Here is a 16,153-nt window from a genome sequence, read left to right as displayed (position 1 = left end):
ATATAGGCCTTTCTTGCGCTCATCATCTTTTTTAACTCCCACTTCACGTTCATATAAGTTAAAGCAGGCTAACAAACCTTCAGATTTGTGAACCCTATTTCATTTTAAGAATTTTGAACTTTCTGAGTATAAATGCACCAAATGTTTGGAATAATGAATCTTGTTTCATTTTTGGAGTCTTGTTATCACTTCCTGCTACTTCTAGAACCACACTGACTCACTATACTGTACAATAATTCTGACATTCACTTCATTATGATCAGTTCATATTTCAGTTCAACACGCTCAGAAGTGAATATATTATAAAGGCCTTTATTGTGCTCTTCTTCCTTTTCACTCCTACTTCACGTTTATATAATTTCCATGCAGGATAAATAGTGGCACATAAACTTTTAGTTACTTTAGTTTCTGGTTTTTCCTTTTGTGGGCTGATTGGAAAAAGGGTGTGATTTTGACCAATGGATAAAACTTTATTAGGAGGGTTTTTTGAAATCCTGTGGTCACTGATATTCTTACTGGCCCCTCCCCCTCCACCCCCCCCCCCCCCCATGTGGGCTGAACAGATTATCTCTCCTGGATTATTGATTCCTTTTTCAATTTCCCTTTACTGTTAGAGAAGGTGGGTTCGTGTGAGATATTTTAAGAACTGGGCATGCTGCAAAAAGACCTAGTATTGCATCATTATTACAGATTTGACTAGATAGATCATTATTTGGACTTCCAAGAGAGATATTTTTATTAGATATAGACCTCTAGATCTAATATTGAATATGTTTGTATTCAGTAATTTTAAGAAATTGATTGTGTCGTGCTCAGTTTATTAAAATCAAAGACCTTTTCTCAAAAGCACAAAAATCCTGATGAATATTTTATAATTTTTGTTTTCTCTTTGGGGATACCTTAAGAATCGACATTGCGTAATAGTTTATTCTTGTCGAAAATCCTGCCAATTTCGTAAGGTAAGAAAGATAATTTCTCATGATTCACTGAATATCATAGTCATTTGGGTGATGAGGCACATTTTTTCTCTTTAAAATATTCGGTTGAAAGATAGTAAATGATATGCAAAGTGCTAGTGATACCCAAATGTGCCCCCTCAAAAGACTTGTGAGTTGTGCCTGATGCCGCGGCAGCAACGCACACTCCTAACTGGCCCTGGCCTGGCCAAGCTAGCCATACATGAGGCTAGCACGCCCACCGGCCGCGCGCCGGGGGCCGATACCGACTGGTCGAGCCTAGCCTTACGTTGCGGGCGTGGTGATTGATTTCAACTAGAAATTTCATTTCATATCATTTCATTTCATCTTTGTTGATCCATATTAATTGTATTACTACACCTAGACCTAGGCAGTTTCATATTCGAGTTTTGGGTGCTAGTTCAGAAACCTATCCAAAATTTTCCCCCAAAATGACCCTTTTCAAATGATTTTGTAGTAGACTAGGTCTAGTCTAGGTCTAGCATGGGAAACAATTTTACAGGAATTTTAATAACAATTCTGAGCGGTAGTGTAGTGTAGTGTGTAGTGTAGTGTGCCGGTAATTTTTTGCAAATGAATCAAAATTCAGTATTTAGGATAACTGTATGTCTGTATGGACATAAAATGGCTGCTGTGGAAGAATTGGCCTAGATCTAGTCTACAGTAATAAGGCTTATTTCAAAATGTTTGCGAGCTGATAAAAGCACACACAGGATCATACTTGACACCTTTAATTAACAAAATTTTGTTTATTTGATGGCTTGTGTATCACTTTCTTGAAACATTGAACTACATCACATTTCATTTTCCATGTACAGCATTACTGATCATTCTAATGTTTTATATCGTTTTGATTTCAAAGTGGGTCACAGCTTTTGGTCTCAAAATGCACTCAAGAAGCATGCCCTCAATATTGTATAAGGCTGTGAAACTGCATGATAAGACAGAGAAATTATGTTTCCATTGCCATTGGCTTAAAAAATGTATGTACAAGGGTCAAGGTACTACAATAATTTTACAATTACAACATTTACACATACAGTCTAGAACATAAAACGAATCATACTAACACTAACGTTTTACAATTGTTATATATTTGCCTACGTGTACATTGTATATGTACAGTGCATGTACTATAGAACTTTGACACGTGTGTGTCATAACTTCATAAGAGTAGGGTGCATGTGCCAATAACTTACAAGGTGTATTAAAGTAAAAACAGTAAAACAAACTAGAAATTTAATTCGTCATGGGGACGAATTAGGTGGTCTGTCTTCAAGTCTTATGAGAGATTATAATATTTACTATATTGAGAAAGGGAGAAGTTATATAGACATGTAAACAATGATGATCATCATGATGATCATGATGATGATGATCTTGATAGTAATGGTGATGACGATGATGATGATGATGATGTTGATTATTATCATCAACAGACCACGATGACATCAGACTGAACAAAATTAGAGAAGATTCAGATAGCGTATAGTCTCAGCTACAACATACTCAAAAATCGACAAAAACCAAGCCGAAATAACGGCGATATTGCTCGCAAAAGACAAGAATGTAGAATCCAGATTTGAGAAAAAGTCATCTCCCAAAAGGATTACACGTCAAAATTAATGGATCTAGTGATAATAGGGTAATGATAAAGTAAATATGGTTGTTTATTACATTATTTGCGATTCTACGTGTTTTAATATTCAAAGGAGATGGTACAGTGAAAGATCAAAAAGAAAAAAAAGTGAAGAAAAAAAATTGTTGGAGACGCCCGGACTCGAACCAGGGACCTCGAAGTCGGAAGTCAAGTGCGTTACCGATATACCAAAACATTTCCCATAGAGATTACACGTAAACGGAAAATGGAATTATCAAATCCCACTTTGTAAGTGAAATATGAGTATGATCCCGGCATCTGATCGAAAAATAAAGAGCACACTTATGATAGCTTATTTTCTCAGCTACAACATACTCAAAGCTCAGCGTAAACAAAGAAAAAACGACGGAGATATTGCTCGCGAAAGACGAGAATGTAGAAACCAGTTTGAGAAAAAGTCATGTCCCATAGAGAATACACGCAAAATGTGAAAAATTGACATGCCTCCTTTAATCGCAAAAAAACGCCATGATACCTTTGTCAAAATGGAATTTTGTGGTGACTGTATTTGTAGAGAATATTCTCAGGTAGAACATATCAAAATTTAAAAGAAAATTGATCAATATTTACAGAGATACAATCAATTTTCCAAAAATCTGCTGACGTCATAATATACAAATTGAAATTATGAGTTCGGAGGCCATTATGATGACGTCATGAGTTAATTGAGGGTCAAATGACACATGAAATCATATCTCCAACTCATGCTTTTTCCAACCATGATATAAAAGTTGGGGTCAATTGACTATCTGAAGAGTTATTTTGATTTTTAAAATAGGATGTTTTTGATCAAATTTGCATTATATTGCCCATAGCAGCACGCGCAGATTTTGAACTTTGACGCGCACTCACGGCCTTATGAAAGGTCAAGAGTGACTGAAATTAATGTAAATTGTCATTTACGGTAAGAGGAATCTAAATCATGTAACAAAATTGAATTTGACCTTTTCCGCGCGTTATGAGCGCGCGCAACGCGCGCGGTGACACGTACGGACGGAAAATTTTGAAATGCTTAAAATGACCTGATTCGTACTCTCCTTTAATAGTTAAGTGATTTTGAGCATTTTAAAATTTTGACGCGCGCGTACGTGCGCGTCATGACCTTTATGTGACCTTTGATGACATGACTTGTTGACCCTTGACCTGAAATATATGTGATATGAATATGAATGACCTTTGCTCATGCATCATGAAGATATGATGGATAACGTGATTTAACAAAATGGCGCCTGGATGACGTCACGATGACCTGATGACCGTGAAAAGGTTACTGTCACGTCTCATGACAATGACCTATAACTGTGTCAAAATTGAATGAAATTAACACAACCGATCTTGAGTTAACCGATGAACAAAAAACGGGGAGAAATAAAAATAAATAATAATAATAATAAATAAATAAAGAAAGAAAATTCTGACGAAAACAATAGGTGATCTGTCGAAAACGACAGACCACCTAATTATGAAATATGGTAGGCACATTGCTATCACCAAACCTTACTTTAGATTGTGCTCGCCTGTGTGGTACAGTACATACATGTACATGTATCTTGGTATTTGAAAGTATTGAAGTGTATCATATAAAAGTATAGTGTACATAAAGGAGTTGTTCTTTAGAATAGAAGCTCAACCAGGATGGAAGGAGATTTTTTTTTTCTTCTGCTTTTTTCTTTTATGTTTGGTTTTAGTGATTACGAAAGTAACTTGCTCTGCTTTAATGACTCACAATGTTTAAGATCATTAATATTGGGGGGATGTATTTTTCCCCAAGTGTATTTTACCATCCGATATTTACAACGGAAGACCACGTTTGATATATTTTCCCTTGTCTTGTCAGCAATCATATTAGCACAAAGTTCCATTACTAACAATGCCTTTCTCATTTACAAAAATAGAAATGTTGTATTTGTTACAATACTAAGTTTTTGTTTTTTCACGAAGCCAAGTTTTGAATTTTGTTTGACTCTATCATGTTGTTCTTTTGACTTAGCTATCATTTGTCCTGTGGATGGAGATAAGCTAATTGCCGCCATGAACTTCACATCCTTCCAATTGCCATGTCTCCTGAGACATCAACTTCTTCGGTCCTACCGGTCAGTACTGAAAAGACCACACTGCTCCACTTGCTCAACCTGCCAAAGACCACACCAAGGTGCAAGTACTCCAAGACTGCCAAGGAACTCCAGCACAGTGTCATCGGTTCATCGTGGAACCATTGCAACGTTACCTGCCGCGACTTCACCAGTGACTTTGCTTGCTAGAGATTTCAGTGATAGGGTGGGGCCAGGACTAATTGGACAATCTGGACCAATGGACATTGTGGGGTCAAGGGCCATTGTGGGGTCAAGGGCCTTAGTGGGGTCAAGGGCAACGGGTGGATCCTTGCAGCTTGGCGGAGGTGAGCACGTGCTGTTTGTGCCAAGCAGAGACTTCATGAATCTCTTTGGCTCCTCACAGCCTACCGAGTGGGCTAAAGCGATATCGGAAGCCGAGAAGGTGGTGGGATACTCCACCTCGTTCATGAGCCTTCGCTGTCTGCTGAGCGACGAGCTGGCCAATGTTGCCTTGCACATGAGGAAACTTGTGGGTGCCAAGCATCCACTGCTCAAAACAGCCAAGTAAGTAATGGATGAAATGTTGTTGTAGTCAGTTCAGCTGAAGTATATGCTGTATGTCCATGTAGTCATTCTTTGTCACCATGCTCTCTATCTGTATTCATCATTTAGTTTCCTTCAGACGCTTTATAAATTCAACTACATGCATTTTCATAATCTCTCGGTCCCCTACTTTTATTTCATGGTTTTTAAAGAATACAAATTATGTACTGTGCACTTGATTACAGTGCACTTGATTACACACATACAGTGCTGTAAAGAAAGGGGAAAATGACTAGTCAAATATGTTGAAAATTTAATTAATTTTCTGGAATGTCCATCTCACTGATATTTTTGGAAAGTACCTGCATGTACATGTACATATGCATTAAGGAAAATTCCAATAAGTATTTGATATAACTTCTTCATGAAGTGAAACTCCTTGAGAAGAGGGGAAACCACAATGTTTGCATTAGTTCAAAGATATTTAAATGATACATGTACAATCTATTTCTTTTTCATTTTATTTCTCTATTTTTAAATATTTTTTTTACTTGCAGGAATTTTCTAACTGATGGCAAGCACAGTCTGCAGACCAGAGGCCTGATCATCCTTCTCATATCCAAGGCAGCTAGTACTTCCACTCACCAGGCCCCCGGAGACTCTGGGACCCACCGCCTTGATGATACTCCGGACCAGCAAGCCCCCATCGACAGCAAGCAAGTGCCACCATCAGGAGGGATCTATGCAAGGTAAAGCCAAGATTGCACGATTAGGTTAAACCGCCTCGATAAAATGCCTCTAATAAATTCCTTGGCAGAATGAAGTGCTTGATTTCATGCAAGATTACTGTTTATATAATGAGTGGCACTGTTTATTGAAAAGATTCAAAGAGATTTCTTTGGACCAAAGTAGTTTATTTTTTTACCTTTTTTGTGTGTTCAAATCCTACATACATGTAGAGTAACAAGTAGAATAGTAGTTGTTTGATAAGATTTTGTTACATGTACATTTCTGCTTCATGTTGTTTTCAGTCAAAGGGCATTGGCTGAAATCTCTGAAATGATCCACACCGCCTTCCTGGTCCACCGAGGGGTCGTTAACCTTCTGAACCTTGACCCTGCCACTGGACCAATCAACGTCATGGAGATGGGAAACAAGATGGCTGTCCTCAGCGGGGACTTCCTCCTGGCCAGCGCTTGTAAGGCCCTTGCAGGTCTGCGCAACACGACCGTTGTTGAACTTATCTCCAAGGCTATCGGGCATTTGACGGAGGCTGCCTTTATGAGATTTGGAAACGCTGACTTGAGTCCTATCGCGACGATCCAGCCTGGTTTGACTTTCTTGGACTGGGAGAGGTATGTGTATCTTTCATCGGGCACCCTGATTGGCCACAGCTGCAGAGGAGCGTTAGAACTCACCAATCACAGCCAGGCTTTGACAGAGAGTGCCTATGACTTTGGCAAGAACATTGCATGGGCCCAACAGGTAATTTGAGGAGAGTAGATTTTAACATGGAATTTGCCCGAGGGATTTTGAAAGAGCTTATTGCATCTTAAATCAAAAGCTTTGGAAAGCTTGATATTTGAGAAAAAAATAAAATTTAACCAGAGTGAAATGGGAATAAACCTTATGATTACTAAGACCAAAGTCATCCAATTCCATTTCAATTTGTATATTGTTCATTTCATATTGATTCTCTTGTGTGTGTAATGCTATTCATGCTCTCATCGTGAAGAATTTTTGAGTCAAAGAGATAATGAACCTTAATTTTGACATGCTAATTTGAAAAGAAATTCAAAATTAAGCTACTGTGCTTAATTATTGTAAAAATACTAGTGTTGAAGGAGAAAGAATCTGATTCTGCAAGATTTCATGCAATAAGTTCAGTAGTCTGCTACTTGCCTGTTTATTTGGGCGCACCACCCATCAAACGAGTGATGGACATCCTTTTTCAGTAATCACAGAGCACTTAAACTTGTTTGTAACAGTATTTCCTTCCCCATTCCTATCATCATGTGGTGATTTTGAAAGTGATATTATTTTATTATGCCTCCGCTACGAAAAATAGCCGGAGGCACTATGTTTTCGGGTTGTCCTTCCATCCGTACGTCTCGTTCTCGTGATCACGTTATCTCAAGAACCGATGGATAAATTCCTGCCAAACTTAAACCATGTATGTATCTGGCAAAGCCAATATGCTGATTGGATTTTGGGGTCATGAGGTCAAAGGTCACAGGGCTCATTATGTATGCAAAAATAGCTCTTGATCACGTTATCTCAAGAACCGATGGATGGATTCCTGCCAAACTTTAACCATGTATGTATCTTGCAGAGCTAATGAACTGATCATATTTTGGGGTCACGAGGTCAAAGGTCAAAGGTCACAGGGCTCATTATGTATGCAAAAATAGCTTGTGATCACGTTATCTCAAGGACTGATGGATGGATTTCTGCCAAACTTTAGTCATGTATGTATCTTGCAGAGCTAATGATCTGATTAGATTAGGGGGTCAAAAGTCAAAGGTCACAGAGCTCATTATATATGCCAAAATAGCTTATGATCACATCATTAAACTGATGAACAGATTACCATCAAAACATCTATTTATCTTGCAAAGCAAATGAATTGAGTAGATTGTGGGGTCATGAGGTCAAAGGTCATGGGGCTTATTATGTATGCAAAAATAGCTTGTGAACGCCTTCTTATTACAACTGACGGATGGATTACTATCAAACTCGAGACATGTTTAGATTAGATTTTAGGGTCTTAAGATCAAAGATTTTCTCTTCTTCTGGGATACTCCTCAACGTTCCGTTAGGAACTAAGCGAGGAGGAGGGTCATACATGTATATAAAAAATAACTTGTAATCGCGATATTCTGCAACCTGTTAATGAATTACAATCAAACTTAAATTTGAAAAATTGCTCTATGGCGGAGGCATCATTTTCGAACATCCATCTAGTTTTACCAGGTACAAATATTCATACTTAAGTTATTTGATATATGCATGTACATGTAGTTTCATTGATACAACAATGCCTAGAATTTCCTTTTAGTTTTAACTTTTGAAAGTACCTTTACATATGATCCTCTGTTCTCTCTTTTAGCTTCATACAGAGCTGCAACCCTTTGTATCCAGCTCATCGCCCAGAGGTGACATTGATCTTACATCTGCTCCTGTATTGTTGTACTTGGAGTCTGGTCAAGGTCAAAGGTCAGAGGTCAACTCATCACGTAAACCAGATATCAAGAAGGTTAGTCTTGTTCAGACTTTGTTATAAACACTCTACCAAAAAAAAATTGCAGCTTTTGGTGTATATGAACCGGATGGCAATAAAAATATGTTGCTGTAGCTTTGTGCAACAATAACTGCTACGTATACTTCTTGATCTGTCTGTTCTGTCCCCAGTTTGAAACCATACCATGACAAAGGAAGCCACCTATCAATGCACATGCTCACATTGTATGAAAAGTCTTTGGGGTAATGGGAAGAAGACACTAGTGAATTTGGCAAAATGATGTGCAGAAAGAATGGTGATTTTCTATTTTTAAAAGCTAAACTGTCCACATGGTTGTAATGGCTTTGAGAAGATAAGATTAATTAGATGGATAATAAATCAATCAAGCAATTCCTTTTTTCTTATTAAAAAGAAAGAATTATGTAATCATCTCTGATTATTATAATTGGTGTTTATTCAACACCTGCTATGATGTCACAAAGTATAACGAAAATACAATTTATCAGAAATTATAGGTTTTATTGTTGTAGACTTGTGTTTGGATTGCCTATGTGTTTGGGGATTATTTCCAGCATATGAGATTATGAGTGGATTTTAAAACGTTAACTTTGTAGCTCTACATGTGTACATGTATGCGAAAAAGTAGTTGGCAATTTTCTTGTTTTTTCTTAAACTAAGGAATCCATCGTTTAATCTCTTTTTATTTCTTTTGACAGCTGATGCGTGAGATTCGTCAGAGCCCCGCCCTTGATAAAGCTAAGAGTCTCTGTCTCAACTACTCTGACACTGCTCTCCAAGGTCTCTCAGCATTCCCAGCATCAGACTCAAGGACAGCCCTCCAGAATATGGTCCATGCGGTGAGGATATGAACAAAAGCCTTCGGCTTGATTGAGATACATTGAGTTTTCTGTGCCTCTGTAACCTTGAAATAATCTACAGGTTCCTGCAGCATCAGACCCCAGAACATCTCACCAGAACATGGTCTGTGCAATGAGAATAAGAAGAAGAGCCCAAGTGCCTATCAAGGTCAGTGTCTTTTGTCTCTGTATTGAAGATGCTCTCCAAGTCTGCTCGAAATCAGACTCCAGGACCACTTTCATAAACATGGTTCCTGCAGTGAAGATTCAGATCTTGGAATTTGGAATTCGGGATATGAAAAATAGCCCCAGCCTTGATCCTGACTGAGGCCTGTGACCTTTGTGGAGTTGATGCTGTACAATCTTCTCTGCAGTCGCATCACCGTCGCATCACCAGACTCCAGAACGGCCCTCCAAAATATTGTCCTTGCGGGGAGGATAAGAACAAGAGCCCTACGCTTGATGTAATTACAAGCTCTCCCAGGAGTTCCCAACATCATTGTCAAGAACGTCCCTCCAAACAAGGTTCACTGTTAACTCATATCCTGCCATAAGGCTGCTTGCACGCAACCGTTATAGTGCTTTGTACACGCGAGCGTGCTATTGATTGGTTGCTTCATTCATGCGAGCGAGCTACCGCTTATCTGCTTTGTGCATGCATGCTCGCATTCGTAATAGCAGTTATTGTTTGTGCCCATTGCACTGTGCCTAGTGTTTCACACGTGCTGTTGATAGTACCATCGCGTAAATCCGGTTATCTAAAAATTAACTTGGCACATGGGGATTTGAGGCTTGGCACAATGGGGATTAGCCCCCTGTGCATTAGGCTGTATTCATTATGGCAGGATAAGAGTTAAGGCAACTCTGGCAATGCTCTCCATGTCCTTTCTTTGTTGCCAGCATGGGATTTAAGGACGATTCTGTGCAATGTGTCCTATACAAAGTATAACATTTTTCCACATATTTTATCCATGAATAAAAAATTTCTTGATATGACTATGACTAATGGCAATGATACCAGAAAGCACTATTACTCTTTGGTCATCTTAAGATATCCTTTACTTTTGGATGCAATATATTGTGAAAAAAGACGTATTCAGGAAACATTGCACAGAATCACCCAAACACGGTTTTAAACATGGTCTGTACCATTGGGTTACATGTAGAATTTGTCTGTCGCTTAATAACGAAATGTAGTGGCACAACAATAGGCGGTAGAAATGCAGAAGTAGTAATAGTTAGGGATGTTGGTGACATATTAAACAGTTCTCATTTGACACATGGAAAAAAATAATTACAAAATTTTGGCGGCTACTTTTCAAGCTTGCTTGCATGAAAATAACACTCTTTAATTTGTTTTGCATTGAACTCTATGCACATTTTTGGGGACTCTTTTATGACTTTCGAGGGGCTCTTTTCGGCATTTTGGGGGCTAATTTGCCTCGAACGCCAGCGAACTTTTCCCCCTGATTTGACATATTCTGAATGAATATTAGCTAATGGTTAGCCTAATCAAGGAAATCATATTTACCAGCCTAATATCCTAATGAAATGCCACTGCATTTTGCTATTAGTGATTTCAAGGTTAATATTTCTCATTTTACATTGTGGTAATGATGAACTTCAACTGAGAAAGCATGTAAATCTTTTCAGCCTGTATTCCACTCTGTACTTAAATTAACTTGGTATTTTACTTGGCATTTAGCTTAGCTACATTGTAAGTAAGTAAAATGGCTCAATTTTTACTCAGACCACATGACTGCCATGTCTAAGTCTGCTAGGGAGCTGTCTGAAACTTGGTGTATAGTATTTAGTCAAAGGCTTCAAGTGAATACAAATACAAAGTTTGCTTAGTATTTTATCATAACCAATAGCTGAGTGAAAAATTGTCACATTTCAGACAAAGTATTAGATAGAATACTGGCCTAGAAATTTATAGTGCAAATTCTCAGGAGTTTATGTGTGTGTTTTCATATTAAATCTTATATGAGTACTAAGTGTATTTTAAGATATCTACACTGTAAGTTGGGCAGGTCCAAGCAATTCTTCCCTCAGGTGTAAACAATTAGGTATATTTGAATGTAGAAAATATATACATGTACAGTATGTCATTTTAACCCATAGCAGTTCAGAATTTTCTAAAGGTCTTAATGAATTAGCTTCAAAGTTTCTAATATTTGCAGATCAGTAAGGTACCAATTGCGTAATATCGGTTTTATTCGTAAATATTTGTCCAAGTCTGCCACCGAAAAATTAGTACATGCTCTGATTTCCTCCTGTCTTGATTTTGGCAATGCCCTCCTAATCAATCTACCCCAGAATCTACTGTCCAAACTCCAGAAGCTTCAAAACGCTGCAGCTCGTATTGTTTCTCTGACCACCAAGCGTACCCACATTTCCCCAGTTTTGCAGTCGCTACACTGGCTCCCAGTAAAAGATCGCATTGTTTTCAAAATTTTGTTGCTTACCTTTCATTGCGTTCACGGCTCTGCTCCTCAATACCTTATCTCTCTAATCCAAAACTACACTCCTGCAAGACCTCTACGCTCATCCACTTCCAATTTTCTTGTGACCCCCAAAATTACAAAAACATGGGGGGAAAGATCATTTTCATACTCTAGTCCTAAATTATGGAATGGCCTTCCTGAAGACATCAAAAAATGTTTATCTTCTGATTCTTTCAATACTCATCTCAAAACATTCCTTTTCAAGTCTTGATCGTTTTTCCTGTTTACACGCGCCTTGAGCACTCCACAGAGTGGATTTGGCGCGATATAAGTTACATTTTTATTATTATTATTATCTCCTCAAATTGGCACTACTTATTTGAATTTTCCACCCTTTCATGGTTTGAAAAAAAATGAGTGAATGGAGCAGTATGAATGAAAATTACAAAAGTCAATGAGAAATTGCCGAGATTATACATAAAAATAAGGATCTTAATTTTCACTCTGCATTGCAAATTAAGAGACTTTGATGATTATTTTTGATTAATTTCTTATTCATGAATGGCACAATATCCCACAACACAAACATGTATGAGCTCAAAATTTCCAGCATCATTTGGACTTTTTGCTCATGTGCAATTTGTAATTCAGACATCGTAGCATTCTGGATGAAAAGATAAAACTAAAAATTCACTTAGGAGACACTGAACTGCTATGGGTCAAAATTGAAACTTTCGGTTGTCTGATCCTTATATTGTTTTTTTTTAAATGTGTATTTAAAGTAGTTACATGTACATGTACCCCAAAAATCAAAAGTGTTTTGAATTGATGCAAAAATTCATGATATCATTGCGAAGGTGATCAAATATAACAACTTCCCTCTTCAAAAATTTCGAGATCCAGATTTTCTGCCTTCAGCGGTCCTCCGTAGAGCATCCAGATTTGTGACGTCACATGCGAGACACAGCTAGCCACAAAATTGCATAATAAGCCTTTCCATGATATTTACATGATATGATTTTTCAGCAAATTAATCATGTATTTCAAGAGAAAATCTTTCCATCCATATATAATTTGTCCATAATTATCAGTTGTTGTGAAGTTAAACTAGGCTATTTTTTCATAATCAATATGAATAAGCATGACGTTCCAGACGTTTTCTTTTTTTCATGTTTGAATCATTCAAATGAACGCCAGACATTGTTTCATGCGTCAATAGAAAAACCCAGGCATGTGCTTAATTCTGAAAATATTCTTAAAATTCTTGATAAAGCTAAGTAGTGGATTGCAAACATGTAATGTCCTGTATTTGGAAATTGGGTTTTCACATTCCAAGGAAGAGTTAAGGATATAGTTGAGTTCTGGTCCTATGATCACATTGTGAAAAACATTATCTCAAAGCACTTTGGTTAATCGTGTATGACATAAAAATTGGTGTATACTTTGAGGTTTCTAGATTATCAAAATGATAAGAAGTTGACTCAACCTAGTGAAGTCTCTTGTAGTACAGCACACAGAAATATGTATTTGGGACCACACACATGGGTCTTGAAAGTTTGGCCCAAACTTTTCAGCTCTTCCCTTTTGTACACACATTTTCAATATTAGGGCAGTTTAAGAAAAAAATCCTATTTCAGGAGACACTTCCATGCCGGATATTCTTCCCAATTTCCATGAAAAGAATTAAAAAAACTCACAAATTGTTGTTAACATTTACCAGAACTCAACCTTCTGTAAATTAGTATTTTTCTGAACTTCTGTGAAGGTCTGATGAATACACTAGTAGTCCCCAACAACGAAAATGATCATGAATTAATCAAATTTGTATCAATTGTAAATATGTAATTATACATAGTATGTGACGAATAGGATAATTGCATGACATACAGGACAAACCAATGCAAAACGGTCTATTGAAAAATGTAATACAGTTTTGAATATTGACACATGAATATTCTTATAAAATTCATCAGATAATTGTTGATTATAAATTACAAAGCAACTTATAACTTGTTTATAACAATATATGTTTGGTACCATTACAATGCCACATAAAGACCAAACAAAAAATTCTTTAAAATTCATCAAATTTTCTTTCACTGAGTGAAAACCTCCTAACTAGCTGAAATATTGTTTTGTTTTGTTTTTCTACATGTATGTGCATTTCAGTTTTAAATTAGACTGGCTGTAGTCTGATCTGTCCTGTACGTCACAGTTGAAATAGCTTGGACCTGCCCTAGAGTCTACAAATATCTTATTCATGTATTTATGATATTGTAATTCTTGTAATTATTTGGTAAACATTGTTACACTGGCAGCCCAGATGATTTATTCAAGTGAAAAGCACAGGAACAACTGACCTCTATGGTTGATGGGATAGGCCCTAGGCCTCACAAAAATGGAATCCTGCCCGGTCTGAGCTGTTGTCTTCCGGCCCAAATCACACAATTTGTGATGTCACTACCAAGAGACCCATTTTTTCAGTGTACAGAGAGGGGTACATGATACCATCACACATGACATGTCCCCTCCCTAATGTAAGTGCTTCAATTATGTTTTTAAAGATATTTTGTTTTGCCTTGAATGTACAACACAATGCAATAAGTTTTCCCGGCGATGGCGTTGCTGAGGGCGACAATTACGATGATAGTATGCTGCGGTTTGTTCGCTTTTTGTCTCAATTGCGATTTCAACTATTTGAGATTGTTTTATGGATGTTACAGATAGGTTTGGGGTCATATTCTGACTATTATGGTAGCATGAGTTTGAGGGAAGTCTCTCAAAAATATTTCTTGGTAGTATTTTTCAACGAGCTGTTAAAAATATGTTCATTTGTAACTTATTGATACATGTCATATTTATGTGCTCCCCTCTTCTCTCTCTCTTTCTCTCTCCGTCCTCCTTGCTTGATCCATTGATCTCTTTTGCCGTCTCTGTGTCCCTCCTCGTACTATATCCCCATCTCTCTCTCTTACTCATAACCTCCCCCCCCCCCCTTCTCCTTCCCTCTCTTTATGTCTCCATCCATTGGTATCTTTTGCAGTCTCTCTATTCCTCCTTGCACTACACCACCCTCCCTCTTATTACCTCAACCCCCTCTCTTTCTCATTGCCTCACTCCCTCCACCCCTCCCACATTCTCTCTTACTCTCTCTTCTCTATACCTCAATCCATCGATTGAAATCTCTCTATACCTCCCTCTACTACCCACTAGTGCCATTGATCTCTCTTTGTTCTATGCCTTTTCAACATACATCCATCATGACTGATACAATGTTCTAAGAAGTCAACAACAAAATTGTTTTACCAGAGAAGATTTTTATTAATAGTCCTTTTTATTACTGTGATTTTCAATCATTTAAAAAATTCAATGCAGAGTCCTATGGAAGATCAGTATCAATTATTTTGCTCGTAATATACTCTCTTTTATGTACATGTTATGGTTGTGTTTCTATGAATGCCAATTGAACAGTCTACTCTCGGTGTATATTTGAAATACCTAAAACTTGTTCCTTTATTCATGCTCCACGATGAGTAAACCAAATGTTTGTGACATGCCTCTGTAGTGTGTACACTTCATGTAACCTCAGAATGTGTAAGGATAAGGAAAATATTGAAAGCATTGGAACGATAAATACTCCTCGTGTATAGGGTTGATGCTCAATATATATGGGCTTGTCCGCCAAGATTTTTATAATCAATTCCGGTTATTGCTTTTTACCCTTTTTTATGAGCATTTTGTGCTTAAAAAATATATTCCCCAATGTGAAACAAAATGCTTCATCGATTATCACAGTATATGTAAGTCATGTGTCAAGTTTGTTAAGCGCAATGTCATGTTTCGCGGATAGCGTGCAATACTATGTGTCTTCTTCGTCACTGATTCTCACAACGCCGTTGTGACTTTCCTGACTCTCAGCATCGTCTGATTCCATGACATCCTGGATGCTGTTAAGGGGTGGTCTTCTAAGCGACTCTAAGTGATTTTAAGTACTCCTGAGTACCATTGTGTTTCAAAACGGTTGTTGGTTGACATTTTACCAAAGCCCCGCCAGCTAGACCTGTCAGGTCAACCATCTTCTACATTCTACCGACGTTGGTGACGGATTTGCCGATCATGTCTTTGCAGACAGAGGAAAGAGGACAACAGTTCTTTTCTTCAAGTTCATACGAGGGTCTTTCGCAAATCCACATTTTGTGTATAGTGCATATCACATTATGATATAACGTCTCTATTTGCTCCCAAAGGACTTTAGATATTATTACCTTCGGCTTCAGCTCCTGCAACCAGGTATCCATTCACACTTGCGTCAAGTGTGGCACGTTTAGGTTAAAGTCTTTCTAAGGACATGAGTACCAAGGTGGGATTTAAACC

At 37.6% G+C, this 16,153-nt stretch overlaps 1 protein-coding gene across 1 annotated transcript; it reads left to right on the top strand.

The window, feature by feature from the left end:
- Positions 1-643: 643 nt before the first annotated feature.
- LOC580439 (decaprenyl-diphosphate synthase subunit 2) lies at positions 644-11,757 on the top strand. Its single transcript, XM_011672372.2, has 6 exons — positions 644-959; positions 4,628-5,255; positions 5,792-5,983; positions 6,266-6,719; positions 8,344-8,490; positions 9,192-11,757. Exons 2-6 carry the CDS (start codon positions 4,669-4,671, stop codon positions 9,342-9,344), a joined length of 1,533 nt encoding a protein of 510 aa, XP_011670674.2. The 5' UTR covers positions 644-959; positions 4,628-4,668; the 3' UTR covers positions 9,345-11,757.
- Positions 11,758-16,153: the final 4,396 nt, after the last annotated feature.

Source organism: Strongylocentrotus purpuratus, unplaced genomic scaffold, assembly GCF_000002235.5.
Source record: "Strongylocentrotus purpuratus isolate Spur 01 unplaced genomic scaffold, Spur_5.0 spur5_scaffold_21, whole genome shotgun sequence".
NCBI classification, from domain to species: domain Eukaryota; kingdom Metazoa; phylum Echinodermata; class Echinoidea; order Camarodonta; family Strongylocentrotidae; genus Strongylocentrotus; species Strongylocentrotus purpuratus.
The sequence above is the reverse complement of the archived record's forward strand: the minus strand, read 5'-3'. Positions and strand labels throughout refer to the sequence as shown.

Bases quoted from the DNA above. Each gene is read 5' to 3' on its own strand.
- LOC580439 (XM_011672372.2), top strand. From the start codon at position 4,669: ATGAACTTCACATCCTTCCAATTGCCATGTCTCCTGAGACATCAACTT. The intron at 6,720-8,343 runs GTAATTTGAGGA...TCTCTCTTTTAG, and splicing joins ACATTGCATGGGCCCAACAG to CTTCATACAGAGCTGCAACC. The intron at 8,491-9,191 runs GTTAGTCTTGTT...TTCTTTTGACAG, and splicing joins GTAAACCAGATATCAAGAAG to CTGATGCGTGAGATTCGTCA.